The sequence below is a fragment of the Leptonychotes weddellii genome, chromosome 8 (genome assembly GCF_054177405.1).
Source record: "Leptonychotes weddellii isolate Sample4059 chromosome 8, ASM5417740v2, whole genome shotgun sequence".
Lineage (NCBI taxonomy): Eukaryota > Metazoa > Chordata > Mammalia > Carnivora > Phocidae > Leptonychotes > Leptonychotes weddellii.
Genome location: NC_138376.1, coordinates 113,897,345 through 113,915,012, shown reverse-complemented (window position 1 = coordinate 113,915,012; position 17,668 = coordinate 113,897,345). Strand labels below are relative to the sequence as shown.

The 17,668-nt window shown below is 33.2% G+C and overlaps 1 protein-coding gene across 6 annotated transcripts in view; it reads right to left on the bottom strand.

The window, feature by feature from the left end:
• Positions 1 to 6,126: 6,126 nt before the first annotated feature.
• STXBP5 (syntaxin binding protein 5) overlaps positions 6,127 to 17,668 on the bottom strand; it is a 177,151-nt gene continuing 165,609 nt past the window's right edge. For all 6 annotated transcript variants that reach the window (XM_031030702.2, XM_081829115.1, XM_006735799.3 and 3 more), the window contains 2 exons: positions 12,074 to 12,294; positions 6,127 to 10,287 (listed from right to left, as the gene is read on the bottom strand). In XM_031030702.2, coding sequence (XP_030886562.1) covers positions 10,246 to 10,287; positions 12,074 to 12,294 — 263 coding nt within the window. In that variant the 3' untranslated portion in view covers positions 6,127 to 10,245. The remainder of the gene's footprint in view (positions 10,288 to 12,073; positions 12,295 to 17,668) is intronic.

The following is a 17,668-nucleotide window of genomic DNA, read 5'->3' as shown; positions in this document are numbered from 1 at the left end:
AGGAGCGTCTCATGAACAAGACCTGTGCCTGGGAAAATACTGAAGAGGGGGAGTTTTAGAAGTTCTGTCCTGCACCCCAAGGTGGTTGATCTAGGAATTACATGTGATTACAAGAGCTATTTCCTAGCTCTCCTAATAATGGTAACTATTTGAGTGCTTACTACTACATTTCATGAATTCTTAGACCCATTTTCATGTAGTTTACATCTTGAAAATTACAATGTCTTATAATCATCTGCATTTTTGTTAGTGGCACCAATAATGTTATGTCACTATCAGTGGTCCCTTAGTTTAAGAGGTACTGTATGCATCAGATACAACGCTGAGCATTTTACATACACTGACTTAATCACTACCATTTGACAGACAAGGAAACTGAGGCAAGGAAAGCTTAATAACCTGCTGAGGTTGACTGACACGCATAGCGTGGAGCATCACAGTCCCCCCTCAGAGTCCGTGCTTGTCTGTACGCTATGCTGGACAGCAGGTGGCCCCTTTACAACGAGGTTCCTCTTCTGAGTTTCATGGCACCCTTAACACAGTCTTATAAAATCAGTACTGCTTTTATTTCTATTTCATATTTGAGGGAAGTGTTTTAAAAAGGTTAAATAACTTAGGGTCGTACTGCTGGTACACAGAGGTAAAGGGCTTGGACCTTGATCCAGTCTATGTTTTACTGGCTAAATAGAAACAAAGTCTTTTAAAGGCAATCTGCTCCATTAAAGAATAGGAAAGCGATATCCTAAATGCAGACAACTTTTATATTTATTTAGAGAGATAGTCTGTCACTGACCTTTGAAAAATATCAACTATGCTATGACTAAACGCCAAAAAAGCATTTACTTTCTATACCAGAGAGAAAAAATTAACATTTATAAATTTGTATTTATTAAAAAAAAATTGCCAGGCACTGGGATTCTATTTGAAAGGCAACTGCATATTAATTTTAATAAGATCTTATATCTTGATGATTGTTGGCAATAAATCATCATGAAGTAACATACCACAAAGAAGAAGTTCAGTTGAAATTAAAGGTGCTTATTAAATTCAAACACATTTTAAATTTATTGATCCCCATCAATTACTTTATTAAATATATCTGTGGGTTTTATCCTCATTATAGCACTTTTAATACTCCCTGATTTGCTGATCCTGATATAAGACTTGCTACTTATTTTTTCTTACTCAAATATATTTATGACTCACAGAGCTTCCAAGGAACTAATATTCTTTAGATCATAAATCCTTGTGTCTGTGGCCTAATTTCGTTTGTTAATGAGTTTCAGAGGTTATTCTATTATATCCCTACAAGTCTGTGAGGTAGGTAAGGCCAATATTCAGACCCTAGTTTTACACATACAGAAACAGGTAAGTAGAGGCTGAGTGGCTCGGTACTAAACTCGAGGATGGAGTACTGGCCTTCAGGCCAAGGTGCTTGGCATTTGAAAGGGGCTGTAGGTAATGCCCCCTTTTAATGAACTTGGAATAAAATATAAGGCAGTTCTACTTGCCTAACAATTAACCAATAATCAATCACTCATTGAGTTTTGGTCATCAGGAGTAAAGTTTCTGATAGACTAACCATTAGTAAGGTTATGTAATAGAATCTTATATATGGATTTTATCAAGAGGAGTTTTTGTTAGGAGAACCACACCATTAATGTATTGAAATTTGTATCAGGCACAAATTTACAAAGGAAAGTCCTATTCTCTTACCCACTCTGACCAGTTCAAAAGCATGGATTAAGTGAAAGGGAACATGAATTTATAAGAGGGATTAATGCAAATTAATTTCCCTAGCATTTAAGTCAACTTCTTTTCTATACTTTCTTATATATATCATGGCGTAACGTTTATGAACATTTTTTTCGACAGCCCCTCTGGATGTGAACAGATATGAAAAAGGGTATGTCCTGCTGCTGGTCTTATTCTCTTGACCAACAGTTCATATGGTAGAGGGTGGGGGTGAGTGCTAGGGATCATCCTACTGGGAGTGTTTTGTACATTTGTGGGAAGTTTTGTTGTTGTTCTAGTGTGTAACCTTGGGATTTACATATTGAAATCCATTTTAAAAACTATAAACCATTTTAAAAATTACAAACCACATTCATTTCATATCTTTGGTGTATTAGGACATTATGTCCATTTTAAAAGATTACATGTATAGGCAAGTATATTACCTGAGTTTCATTAGAGCATCGTAAAAGAAACATCCAAAATATCTGTGCTATGAAGGCAAAACTGGTTCTGCAGCATTGCTCTAGATCGGGGTTTTCGAAGTGTGGTCTGTGGACCAGCAGCATCAGCACCACCTGGGAACTTGTTACAAATACAAGTCCTTGGGTCCTACTCCAGACTCAGCAAGAAACTTTGGGGGTGTAGCCAGGCAATGTGTGTTTTAACAAGGTTTCCAAGAGATTCTGATGTTCAGGTTTGAGAACCCCTGCTTAGACTAATTGTTTCTGTAGTCACATTATTATTAAAGGAACATGGAGGGTAACGTTTTCTAAAATGTGGTCTTCTATCCCCATGCATAATATAATGCATGCTAATGAATTCTTGGACACTTTGGTCTTGAAAGGGAAATCATCTGGTTAAACACCCTAGTGAAGTAGCTGGGATTGGACCTGAGGGCTGCCAGCACAGTGCTTTCTATCATCTCACACTCCTGTGCTTAGCTTCCAGAATCTCTGCTTCAGTGCACGTCTTCTGTGTGCTAAACTGTTTTTGTTTTTTGCTTTATCTGCCTAGATTTTGAGTGTCTGGAGGTTATAGTAAGGAATAGGGATAGCGTTATTATTTATAAAAACTATTTACAAATCCACCCAGTATTTAGGAGGGAACCTTCTGAGAACTATAGTATTCCCTCCCACCCCCTAAATTGGCAAAATGTGCTTGGTTAAAATAAACACTAAAAAGAGATTTGGGGTGACAGGCATCAGGGATAGAGGGACAGAACTAAACTGGAGGAGGTAGGAAAGGAGGGAGGGAGGAAGGGAGAGGGAGAGAAGATTCAGAGATAAACTTCATCAGGGAGAGATGCACAAAAGGGTCTTCTGTTTGGGAAGACACACACACACAGTCATTTTGAAATCATAAAGCTGTTGGTTGTCTCTCAGAATAGCTGTTAGGCAGAGCTTTAGGTCTTCCATGGATGACAGAAAATTGCAACAGACAAGAAAATGAAGAACCTCAGTTTGATATTTCTCTACTTTCCTTTGCTAGTTAACAATATATTCTGTGTTATCTGAAACCTTGTTTTTATCAATGAAATGTGTATCTTACTATTATGTTGGTTTAAAAAGCAGTTATGAAAGACTATGGTGCTTTGTTTTATAAATAGTAAAAAAATTAGATAATCTGACCAAAACTAAGGGTTAGAATATTTTTATGTTTTAAGTGAATATAGAGTATTGATTTTAAACAGATAAAATTTGAAAAATAAAATGACTTGGAGAACTCTGTTCTTCTTTAAAGTATTACGTTTGTACAAAACCCGAAAAAAGTACAGTGATGTAGCAATCATATTATCTTTAAAGTAATGAAAAATAATCAGAATCTTCCTATACACTTCTGTGAAGAGTTACAAGTATGTTTCTATAAAACGGTGGATGGCACTGTACTATTTACACAGGACACACCCTAACTGAGGTTCTTTAAAAGACCAGGAACAGAGACATGAAGACAATCTTGCTTTAGTTTTTTAAATTATCACTTTATGCCTAGATTTTCTGGAAAAACACTATAATTTTTGACAATAAACTAGATCATTCTACCAAATGCTCTACATCACTTTATAACAAATAGCTTAGGAAGGCATTTTTTTCTGTTCCATATCCAAGACTTTAATAATTCTCTGAATAAAAATTAATTATAATGAAAGTTAGTCTTTGCAATGTCTGGTTTTCCCTTGTTAAAGGCTCAGACAATAAGTTGAGACATGACTGCCACCATGTGGGCAGTAAAATGATAGATTTCAAAATCAAACCTTCAATTTAATAAAAGAATTATCATATTCTTTAAATACAATGGAAAACAATAAGTACTGTTTGGTCTTCTTTGAGTTGTATTATTCTAAATCCATTAATGTAATATTCATTCTTGGTACAAGTAGTTGGACGCTACTATTAACTGGCAAAATGCCAGTTATGTAAATTATCTACATCCTTGTTGCTCAAAGTACATTCCACAGACCAGCAGCATCTGCACTACCTGGGAGCTTGTTAGAGATACAGTCAGACCGCACTTCAGATACCCTGAATCCAAATCTGCCTTTTAACAAGATGCCCAGGGAGATTCCATACACACTACAGGCCAAGAAGTGTTCATCTACAGTTAAATGCCTACATAAGGGGATCTCACCTCATCCAATGCAGGGGAGGTGACTTTTACCAAAAAGCCCACCTAGTTAAGAAAAATAGTTTGTCTTACTTGAATTGACTTTATCTTTGCAAATGTAGAAATCTATTTTATCTATTATTTGCTTAGGTTAAACTAATGGAATTAATTCCACAATTCAGAGAAAAAAATTAAAACAGATTTTCCAGAAAAAAGGGCTTGTTTACTTTCAGGAGAGATTAGAGTATTTTATTTTGCCCAATCAGAGCCCTTCAGCATAAAGACATTCATATACATATATATGAACATTTTCCAGAAACATTATAATACATTTTTTTAAAATACCAGCTTAACGGTATTTATTTACAAAAATATTTCATTACCTAATTTTAAACCTTTGCTGTGATGACATTTTGTAAAGTACAGGAATGCAAAATAACTACAAAGTTTAACACATTTTTAGTGTTTGCAATAGTGCTTTTGTTTTTGTTTAAAATGAAACAGTACACAGAGATTTTTTTTTTTTTTTTACCATATTTAAAATACATACTCCAGCAATTACCTTTGAGATAGTTACTGGACTGAGCAAAATTTAAAAAAAAAAAAAAAAAAAAAAGGTTGCAGCAACTGAAAACTGCCTGCGGGTTTAAGGTAGACACAAGCTAGAGCTCTATACCAAGCATGCTTGCCCCTGAAGTGGACAACGTTAGAAAAACTTATCCTTGCTCTTTTTAACATTATTTTGGTGATGCATTTACAATGAACCAATAGTATAACTAGAAAGAAATGTTTTTCTGGTTCTAACTATCATGTTAAGCAGAGGTCACACCTAAAATATCACAGTACCGTTTATTTACAAAAAGAAAACTAAAAAAATTTAAAATATGATTTACTCTCTTTGCATTGCTTTCTACTGACATGTTGAGTCTGTTTTTAACTCCTCACGTTGTCTTCAGTTGAAGCAAAGTTCGAACAACATAAAACACTTAGCAAAAGTATATTTAAAAAAATGAAACTCCCAATCAAATAGGATTCCATTGCCATTAGCCTATGTCCATTTTAAATGCCTGAGCCAAACAACTTACAATAAATTAGTACTGACTTATTTACATCTCATACACTATAAAATTTTAAACTATGAGCCTCATTGCAAAATACCGGCAAAACTGACATTCATGATTTTTCTGATGTAAAGAATGCAATATGCAATAAAAAGAGCAATTACATGTAGTCCTGGACTACTGTATTCAATTTGTAAATGAATTGTGCCTAGTAATTTAAGACTGTATTAATAACTGAAGAAAGCCATGTTATAATAACCCTGATAACTGGGAAGTTATTAAAACCATTTAATTCAGCTGAGAAAGGTAAAGTTTTCCCTTTAATTTTTGTTGTTGTTGTTACAATTATTTTCTGTCCACAGAACTTTTAAAACTTCTGTGGCAGGAGTAAGATCATTAATATTCACAGGAAAAATAATCCCCATAGCACTTTACAAGAAATTGATCAGTGATGAAAAGTGTGATTAACAAAAGCTGTAAACAGTATCTTCACATTCATTTTCAAATGAAAAAAAATCATTTGTGGGCATAAATTTCAATCCAAGAGAACAAACACTCTAAAAAGAAAAAGAAAAAAAGGAGGACACTTAAGATAGAGAAGTGCTCTTTTTCAAAGTAAATACAGATTAAAAAGTCTAGGAATAGTGATCAAGTATCAAACTGATAAGGAACAAATTCTATAAACTACAAAATAAAAACCTTCATTGACAAAAATACATAAACTCTGTTTTCATTTTTGGAAATTTATTTTTAAAAAAGGTAGAAGAAAATACCTGGAAAACTATTTTAAATATATATATATTTTAAAACAATAGTTAAGGTAGGCGTCCGACAGCAAGCTGCAGCTAGTGAGAAAGATCTTGCAATTATTGTTGTGGGCATTTTCCCCAAAATAAAATTAATATTTGAAAATGCTCAATAGAGGGTATTTTTTAAACCATAGTAATGATTATCTTTCCGGTCAATGCATGAAGACTTTTGAATAATGTATGATTCTCTAAAATTAATTGTATCTCGATATGAGATACCAATATTTCTTATTATAAGCGTAAAACATAACTTTTTGTATGGATAATATACATACTTTTTAAGTACTTTGACTTAACAAGTTCACCATTTTTAAAATTAAAGAGTACATTTATAAAAATTTCATTTTAAAATTAAAAGTATATTCTCTAGCAGTATGTATAAATATAACATGTTACTGTATGATCTTAAAACAAATCTGAAAGTGTTGCAATAATTTAAGACCTAGAACACTGAAACATACAGCAAATGATTTTACTATTTTTTTCCTTGAAAACTATATAAAGCCCTATTAAAGATTTTAAGACTATGATCAGTTTAATTGTTTAAGGTGCAGCTAGCAGCATATTCATGATTTGGTATGTTTTATACATATGCATCACTTGATTTTAACTGAGAAATGTGGATTAAATGATAATAAAAAGTTTTTGTTACCTAAAAAAGTGCAGAAAAAATTCAAGTTTAAAGTTCAGTGCTCTTTATTTTGCAAAAACAAATAAACAAAATCCCCAAGTTAAAATGTAAAATAAATCTTTGCCACAAAAAATTTACCTTTGGATATAGCTTTTCTAATGTCATTGAGAAAATGCCTTCAGCAAAACATATGGAATCTGGAACTCAGGGTAAAACTCTGCACTCTGTGGGGGTCTCCCCCTGTCTTCCCTTTCCTCAGCTGTCTCCCCACCACCCCCGTAACCTAAAAATGTGTAACACTTTCAGACTTGTTTAAAACACTCACATATCTACACAAAAGAACTTCAGAGAAACCTACAATTAAGAAGGTCTAAGCAAAAGAAATGCTTCTTTCTTTACTATAAAGAACTGTACTTAAATTGTAATATACTACACATAACATAGACAAGTAGCAGCATTTTTTTTCACATCCATAAAGAAAAGCAAATTAAGTCAATCACAGCTCAGTGATACCTATAACCATTTTTGGAAACACTTTGTACAATTGAAATGCAAACCCAGGGGATTAAGATGATGCGAAAGTTCAAATGGATTTAATATATAGAATTTGTCAGAGTATTAAGATTTCAAACAACTTTCTAAGGAAATACATATGAATTTTAGTTTGAAGAGTGAACTGGCTATGTGGTACATATAGGGAAACAACTTCCTATTGATAAGCTGCTAATTAATGAATACTTCAATGATTTTAGAGCGAAGGACAAATGCAACAAAGAATAATGTCCTCAAATGAGGATATGAAGGAAGCACACACAAATCTTTCATTTTTCTAATATTTTCTATTTTTGACTTTTTTTTTTTTTTGGTTTGTTTTCCTGAAATCCTGGCTTGCTGGTGACTGTTACTTTTTGCACATAAAAAGAAAAAAATAGAGATGTTATCTCTCAAATTACAATAAATTCCCTGGGTTAGTTATTACTGCAGACTGTCTCTTATCTACAGACTGAATCAAGTATAACTCGGAGAAGCTATTTTCTATTCTCAAAAATAGTTCAAGCTTTCTAGTTCTAAGTGAGTTTCTAGGTTTGCTGTGCATAATCTGTAGATTAATTTAAAAACAAAATAACTCAAAATATTGATTTAACATTTTCTTATAAAATCCATCTCAGATAAATGTATCTACCTCTCTATTTGAAAATAATTACAAGATTAGTTCATTTTATATACAACAGGAAAAATGACCATAGAAATAAAGTTGATGTACAATTAACACAAAGTAACACAGCAAATTAAATAACTGGAGTTAATATGCCCTTCCACATAATGGGGAATCAACCAGTATATTATTTTACTTAATGCTTCTCAACTTCAAATCCATAACTGTTGATTTTATTGATGACATTCTCAAAACTGTACCTTAAAAAAGGGCCTAATACTTCCTGTGACAGATCTTGGAACAATGGGTTTATTAGATAACACAGGATACAAATTAAGCCATCTGTAAACTGCTGACTGTTCATCATATAGCTGACATTAACTAAACAGAAACATGTTATCCATAGGTATTTTCTACAAATTCAAAACCTTTTGAAAATGATTACTTTTAAAATATTTATTTTGGCTCAATCAATTATCTCTATCACATATATTTAGTCCCTCCCTGATGACATTCAAAGTAAATTTTAATGTAAACTTTTGTATCCCATAGTGCACATTATAAAATGTAAACATAAAAGCTTTATTAGTGAAAAGAATAAAGAGGAAAAGATGCATAACAGACTGTATGAAATTAAGGTGTTCTATATATACCTTTAATGATCATATGGAATAGAAAAAACAACCATCAAGTTTCTATCAATTTGTGCTCTGATTATCTCTTAATGAAAAAAAAATTATTTAATTTTTTATAGAAGAAAATATTTAAATTTCATTAATAGTAAGTGTAATGCTTCTATTTTGCTCTTCCTTTGTTGCTTTAAGAACCACCAATAATCATCTCAGATGAGCCTGTATTACGAGATCACTTACTTCCAGGTCTACCAAGTTACCTCTTCCCTGTCTGCAATGCTATTCTAGGAACCAATCATTTATTGTCCACTGATGGTCTCGTTTGCATTATACTCCAATACAGAAATAATTTAGTTACCAAAATGCACATATTTTCCTTTCCTTTTGGCTTTTTAAAACCTTGAAAGGACATGTACAGATTTATAGTATATTTCTACAGAAAATATTTTGTAGGTCATCAGACTAGACTCTTATATAGATAATTATTGACAACAGATGCTTGTTAATTTTCCATGCGACAGCATGTGCACTAAGATTTAATTGGCTCATCACCTGAGTGTACTGGAACTGTTAGCAAATAAAGGGCATTTTAAAAAGGGAGCTGAGCGTTTTACTGAAATAATGAAACCTTTTTTTTTAGCAATTTTAATTAAATAATGCAAAGGTACATTTGGTTAAACATTTTATAAAAATTCAAGCAAAATTAAAAACTTAGCCAATTTCAACATTTCTACAAATTTAACCAGTAACTATTTTGGTCAAATCCACCTTTAGCTGAATTAATGAGAACAAGGACAAGGGACATTGAAGTATTCTCCTCACCACAATGGAGGTTTTTCTCACTTTCCACACTGTATAGCCACTACATGGAAACTCCCAGAATGATGAGCAGTTCAGTCATGCTCTACACTTTTCTTTTCAATGAAAAGTGATGTATCGCCTTGTTTTGCTTTTGACAAAATATGGACTAAACACAAGTATACAATAACAAGAATCCAAGAGTAGCCCATACACACGTCAATGATGTGTATGTTTTTATTATTTAAAGCCCACCATTCAGCTTATCTGTCTACAGATATGGTAACAAACAGTTTGTTTCTTTTTCACTAATGACACCGATGACCGTTCAGTTTAAGGGAGGGAAAGTCCAAGACAGCTGTTTATAATTCAGTCAATGACACAAACATAACTATTTCAGCTTCAGGACTTCTGACTTATTGCCTCTCCCTCAAAGAGGTCAAACACTGATGGCAGATACAATAGCATACAATCTTTTGGCCTATGAAAGTTTAATACAGGAATGACCCAGGAATAGTCCCTGCCAGGTCTCCTCAACATCCCCCTTTGTTTCTTCATCTGTAACATGTGACCTGCTTAGTTCCCACACTGTCCACTCCTAGCCGGCACATACCACCTACTCCACTTTGAGTGCGTGTGGACCCTCCTCAGTTAAAGCCACATGACTGAGGTAAAACAGTGCATGATTGTGCTAGGAAAGAACGGTATCCAGTGATGAACATCCCTTTAATGTTAACTTTCCTAAACTGAAATCAATAAAATAAAAAGGAAAATTCTTTTTCCTTCCAGCTGAAGTTGGACTTAGTTGGATTTCTGGTTGTCAGAACTGGTACCATTTCTTATCTTTGTATTTCAACATCATCTAAAGGGGAGAAAACACAAAAAATGTTTTAAAAGTGCCAGAACAACAATATTTATGTTATAATCGATTTCTGTATTTTTCCAAAACATTATATCATCCTGAAACGTTCTATAATGTTACCATATTGCTTACTTCAAATCAATTTATATTGAAAGCAATAAGTAAGAACTGTTCCATTTAGAGAAAAGACCATAACTATTAAGAACTATAGCCTAGAAGGTCCTCTTATTTTTAGAAATGTGACATAATTGAACTTTGGCTCAGTATATTCTTTGGTGACCTAAGCTAATACCTTAGAAATAAGGTAATTTTCAGTTCTCTGATTTGAACTAAAAATAATGGTTAAAGACCCTGGTGAATGAAAGGTTGAAAACAGTACTCTTGCTGCCATCCAAAACTTACTGAGCAGTTACTCTGAGACAGGCGCTGCATGGAACACCCTCCCTACAAGAATTCATTTGGTCGACCCTCACAGCTCTATGGTTAGAGATTATTATTCTCCTCATCTTATAAATGAACCAAATAAGGCTTATACGGGTTACCCAAGGTAACACAATGGCGAACCTGGGATTAGAGCCCACACTGTCTGATTTAAGACCATGAGCTTAACCATCTCAATATATTATCTCCACAGACTCTCAAATACGGCTCACAAATATCATTTGGTAGATGAAAAAGGATATATAATATTTATATATTTCACTCCAAAGGGAAAAGCTATCAGTTTGAGTCTGAGCTCTTTGCTAAATACTTAGAGTGTGAATATGTTTTGAAATTGGCTGAAATGTTAGATGCATTAGAGATCACAGTCAGATGCAGGGTTAGGCCAACAAAATTCTTGACCAAGGTCACTAGCCTATATCTGGGGTGTGTGTTAGTCTAGTACAAGGACTCACAAGGGATCTCCAAATCTCTTTGAAGCCCTGGACAAATCTCTCCCAGGTCAAGTGACCTCTTTCATTATTCTTGAGCAAGGAAAAGATGGCTTTTGATTGAAAAATTTAAAGAGCTGTTAATGATAGATTGGATACTCAAATACAAAAATAACCTTAATATGGTTTCTTCAGATAACAAACTAAAAATGTCCTCAAGGGTCAGGCTAGGAACTAAGTGTGTGAAGTAGCCCAGCGTAAAGCATCATGGAGTGACAGACCTACGTGGCAAAATGAAGATATATATTCTACCTAAGGGCCTTTAAGGTCAGTTTTTTAAAGTGTTACAATGCTGGCCAACAAAGCATACTTGTAAGGCCAGCTAGGGATCCGTTTTTTACAGTATCCGTTTCTAAGGTCCACCATGACTTTTGAATTCATCAAGACGAATTCGTTGCAAAAATGCATCTCATTCATCCTCTGTATGAACTGGTCTACAGATAGATTTAGTATTGTCTATTTGAATAAAAATGTTTGCCAATTTTAGTTATTTAGATCAACCTCAAGAATCAAGAGAGGCAAATTATTTCCTTTTTTAGAAGTTAGTAGTAAAATCTGAGTCCTCTGCATTCCCTAAAAACAGCTGCAAAATCATTGGCTTTGTTTACGAGAAGCCTGAATGTGAGCAGGTTCCTTCATAATTTATAAACTTCAGTAAGAAACCAAAGGCTACTGAAACATATTCTTATAATGGCTCCCTCTGGTGGCAAAAATCAGGAATTTGCAATTGTACAGAGGATAAATGAAAGTTCTTGCGTAGAAATACAATAGCTATTAAAAAAAAGAAACCCAACAATTTTCATACTTGCTTTAACCTAGGTTATTTTGTTTAAATATTTGTTTGATAGATATACCTCATGAGCATGTTTAGAAAACGAATCTGCACTGGACAACATAGCTGCAGTTCTTTCTTCCAGATCACCAAGTTTCTGCCCTCTTTCATCTAGCGCCAACCTGGCTCGTGCTAATTCACCAACAACTCCAGATGCTGCTCCTTTCACACCTTCAATGCCTCCGGGACCAGGGATATGCTGTGCAAGACTCCTTGAGGCCTTTCCTGAGGACGATTCTCCAACTGAATGAATTTGATAAATGAAAGAGTAACTCAAATGAAAATTTAATATAAAAATCCTACTATATAATATTAAAACACAATTTTTAGGTGGAGTAACAATGAAATTGAAATATTTATATATTTCACTCCATAATTAATGTTTTTATATCATTTTAATAATTTTAGATAGTTTTTGAAACATGCAAAGACAGAATGTATATTAATTTTCTACTCTATATTAGTTTATGTAACAAAATTTGTGTAAAAAGGGGACTAGTAATTATTTGTTGCAATGAATAACGGGCAGACTGACACCAGCTTATTGTAACAGTAAAAACTGCTATTAGTCCTGCAAAAAATTAAAGATAATTTAAACATACAGATTTGATTTAGTTTATTTATTCCATGCTTTCTCATACTTTAAATACTATGCCTAAGCTTAGAAGAAAAATGAAGAATTTATTCATTATTCTATTTCAGTCTCCATTAGTCGTAGATATGTGACATCCCTTTCTTTCCATTTATCTTGTCACTTACAAATAGAACAAACTTTTCCTTCAAAAGATCTCAGGAATTCACTGCTTCCTTTCCTTACATAATCCAGACCTTGATTACCTAATACCTAGATTACTGCAAAATTCTTAAATTCTGTTAAAGAATGAGGTCAGATTTTCCCTCCTCCCTCAGCCTACATTTCTTTCATTAGAAATATAATTCACATACCATAAATTTGCCCCTGAACACTTTAGTAACTTTTAGTTTATTCAGAAGGTTGTGCAACTATCATCACTATCTAATTCCTGAGCGTCTTCTTCAAAAACAAAAACAGAAACAAAACCCCCATGCTAATTATTAGCAGTCACTTCCCATTCCCCTCCTTCTCAGTCCTTGTCAATCAATAATCTACTCTGTCTTTATAAATTTTCCTATTCTGAACATTTCATATAAATGGATTCAGACAGTAGGTGACCTTTGTGTCTGGCTTCTTTCACTTAATGTTGCCAAGGTTCAACCATGTTGTAGCATGCATCAGCACCTCACTCTTCCTGATGACTGAATAATATTCCATTGTATGGAGATATGACATTCTGTTTATCAGTTCATCAGTTGATGGACGTTAGAGTTGTTTCTACTTTCTGGCTATTATGAATAATGCTGCTATGAACATTTGTACAAGTTTCTCTGTGAATATGTGTTTTCAATTCTCTTGGGTATATACCTGGGAGTGGAACTGTTGAGTCACATGATGACTTTATGTTTAATTTTTTGAGGAACTGCCAGTTTTCCAAAGAGGTTATGCCATTTTTACATTTCTACCAGCAAGGTACAAGTTTCAATTTCTCCACATTCTTGCAAACATATTTGATTTGTGCATCCCTAATGAGAAATGATGTTGTATATCTTTTCATGTGTTTATTGGCCATTTGTATATTTTGTCTGGAGAAATATCTATTCAAACCCTTTGCCCATTTAAAAACTGGGCTATTTGTCTTTTTATTGTTAAGTTGTAAGAATTCTTCATATATTTTGAATACTGGACTTTTATCAGATTTCAGATATATCAGGTATATGATTTATAATTATTTTATCACAATCTGCAGTTTGTCTTTTCACTTTCTTGATAGTGTTCTTTGATTTTTAATTTTAATGAAATCCAATTTATCTATTTTTTCCTTTGGTTGCTTGTGATTTAGGTGTCATACCTAAGAAACCACTGCCTAATCTAGGGTCACAGAGGTTTATATATATATATTTTCTTCTATGACTTTTATAGTTTTAGCTCTTACATTAAGGTCTTTGATCCATTTTGAGTTAATTTTTGTGAATGGTGGGAGGGCAGGATACAACTTCATTCTTTTGCATGTGGATATCCAGTTGTCCCAACACCATCTGTTGAATAGACCATTCTTTTACCTTTGAATTTTCTTGGCATCCTTGTAGAAAATCAATTAACCATACATGTATGGACTTATTTCTGGATTCTCAGTTCTATTCCATTGGTCTGTGCATCTCTCCTTACGCCAGTACTGCACTATCTTGATAATTATAGTTTTGTAGTAACTTCAGAAATTGAAAGATGTGAGTTCTCCATCATTTTTCTTCTTTAAAAAAATTTTTGTGTATGTGTGGCTATTTTGGATCCTTTTCATTTCCATATAAATGTTAGGAGCAGTTTGTTTCTTTCTTCAAAAAAATAGCTGGGATTTTGACAGGGATTGTGTTGAATGCACAGATCAACTTGGGGAGCATGGCCTTCTGCCCAATATTAAATTTTCCCATCCACGAACATAGGATGTCAATGCATTTATCTATGACTTAATATCTTTAAATGATGTTTTGAAGTTTTTAGTGCATTTTACACTTTTGTTAAATTATTCCCGTTATTTTGTCTTTTTGATGCTATTATAAATGGAATTGTTTTAATATTCGTTTTGTTCACTGCTAGTACATAGAAGAAATGAAACTGATTATTTATATTGATCTTATATCTTGCAATCTTGCTGAACTTGTTTGTTAGCTGTAATTTTTTTTTTGGGTGCGGCTTAAGATTCTCTATTTGCAAGATTATGTCATCTGCAAACATAGACTCTTACTTCTTCCATTTCAATCTGCATGACGTTTAGTTCCTTTTCTTGCCTAATTGTCCTAGTTAAAATTTCTAATACAAGGCTAAATAGAAGAGGTAAGACCCTTTGAATTTCCATCTAAAGGTTAGTATCAGTTATAAAATTTTGGGGGGAAGGTAATTTTGATAAGGACTTTATTAAGTGTATATCTGTGTATGCATAAATCAGTTTTGGGAGAATTGATGCCTTTTACTGAATCTTCTACTGCATGAATATGGTATATTTCTTTTATTTGGGTCTTTAACTTCTGTCAACAAAGTTATATAATTATCTGTTTTCCCCATAAAGTCCTAAACATCTTCTGTTAAAATTTATTTCTAAGTATTTGACTTCTTTTGTTTGTTTGTTTTGATATGAGTGTTGGTAGACAGAATAATGTCCCCCACTCCTCTAAAAGATGACCTTACTCTAATTCCTGGAACCTGTGATTATGTTAGCTTACACAGGAAAAGGAACTTTTCTGCAGATGTGATTAAGTTAAGGAGCTGGAGATAGATTATCCAGGTAAACCCAATGTAATCACACAAGCAAAGAGCTCTTTCCAGCTATGGGCAGAGAAAGATAATGGCTTCAGAAAAATAGATTCAACAAAGTTGCTGGCTTTGATGCTTTAACTAAGGCAATTACATTCTCTTATCTTTCTTCATTCCTGATAGTGTTTACTTGTGTCTTCCTTTTTTTTTTTTTTTTTTTGCTTAGTTTCACCAGAGATTTACCAATTTTATTAGATTTCTAAAGAATCAACTTTTGGCTTTGTTGATTTTTTTTCCATTTTGAATTTGTTTACTAAGTCATTACTATCTTATTATCTTCTCTTTTCTTTGGTTTATTTTGCTCTGTTTTCTACCTTCTTGAGATGGCTGCTCGGTTCACTCATTTTCATGTTTTGGGTTTTTTTTTCCCCTAATAATATTGTATATATATTTAAGGCTATAAATACCACTATTACTTTAGATGCATACCAATGGTTATGAATTCTTTGACCCATGGGTTATTCAAAAGTTTATTTCTTAATTTTCGAACATGGGGGTTTAAAATTAACTTTGTTATTAATTACAAGTATAACTGCATTGTGATTAGATCACAAACCCTTAATTGATTTTAATCCTTTGAAATTTGATTTTTTAAAAAATCATTTAACATATGGTCAACTTAAACCCCAACTTTTTTTTTTTTTTTTTTAAGATTTTATTTATTTATTTGAGAGAGAGACAATGAGAAACAGAGAGCGTGAGAGGGAGGAGGGTCAGAGGGAGAAGCAGACTCCCTGCCGAGCAGGGAGCCCGATGCGGGACTCGATCCCGGGACTCCAGGATCATGACCTGAGCCGAAGGCAGTCGCTTAACCAACTGAGCCACCCAGGCGCCCAAACCCCAACTTTTTAAAATGCAAGTTTCAAACATACAGGAAGGTAAAAGAACTGTATCATAAATATCCATACACTCATTATCTAATTTTGGTAATAGATAACATTTTTTGCTCTGAGTGTTTACATGTAAAATTTTTAAATATAATATTCAAAATTCATTATAGACATAATATTTTATCCCAAAATAATTTGGTATACATCTATAATTTCTATACAAATATATTTTATGAACATCCTGTGTGTGTTTGAAAAGAATGTATTCTGCAATGTTGTGTATCTGTTTAGTAGGTTTAAGTTCATTGTGTTCTTCATGTCTTCTATATCCTTTACTATAAGACTTATTGTCTGCTTTTATATCTCAATCAATGGGCATATTTGCAGTTCCCCTGCTATGACTGGGAAATGGTCTCTTCTAGTAATTAGTCAATATTTGTTTTTTATATATTTTGAAGTGAAAATATAAGGTGCATTCAATAATACCTTAATGTTTACATTTTGATATTAATATAGCTAAACCAGCTGATTCATTTGTGTTCCTGTTTTCCAACTTTCAAAATTTTAATATTTGTTTTAAATATGTCTTCTGTAAACAATGTACATTCTTTCTTCTTAAATTCAGTTGGATAACCTTTGCCTTTTAAATGGGACATAATTACTATGGTTATTTAAGTCTACAGTCCTTTATGTGCCTGTTTTGTGTTCTTTCTTTTTTCCTTTCTTGCCTTATTTTGGAAGGATTGTGATTTTCCTGCTATTCACCTGGAAGATATACTAGGTTGTAGAAGTCACCTTAGAAATTTTAACATGCATCCTTAACTTATTAATGCTACTAGATATTTTTAAAAAGTCTCTCAAAAATTGCACGATCTCAGATCACCTTAAATCCATTACCCTTTGTGACTCCCTTGATTTTATGTGATTTTTTGGGGTCACACATTGTTTATTTATATGTGTATATACATACCACAAGACTTTGCTTTACAGTCTATACAGATTATATTTATGCATACACTTGCTACTTTCTTTCTAAAACACTGTTTCCTACATCTCTGACATTCCATGAAGGAATATTTAGAGTTCCCTTTAGTGTGGTGGCAAGTCTTATTCATTTGTTCATTTGTCTAAAAATGTCTCATTCCTGAAGGATATTTTCTATCTTTGGCTGTTGAGAAGTCAGTCTATAGCTTGTTAAGCTTCCTCTAGTCACCTTGAAGATTTTCTCTTTGTCTTTGATATCCTCTATTTTCATGTAACATATTTAGCTGTGAATTTTTTTTAGAGATTTATTTATTTTAGAGACAGAGTGTGTGTGTGAGTTGGGGGGGGGGCAGAGGGAGAGAGAGAGAGAGAATCTCAAGCAAACTCCACACTGAGCCCGAAGGGGGGCTCAATTCCATGA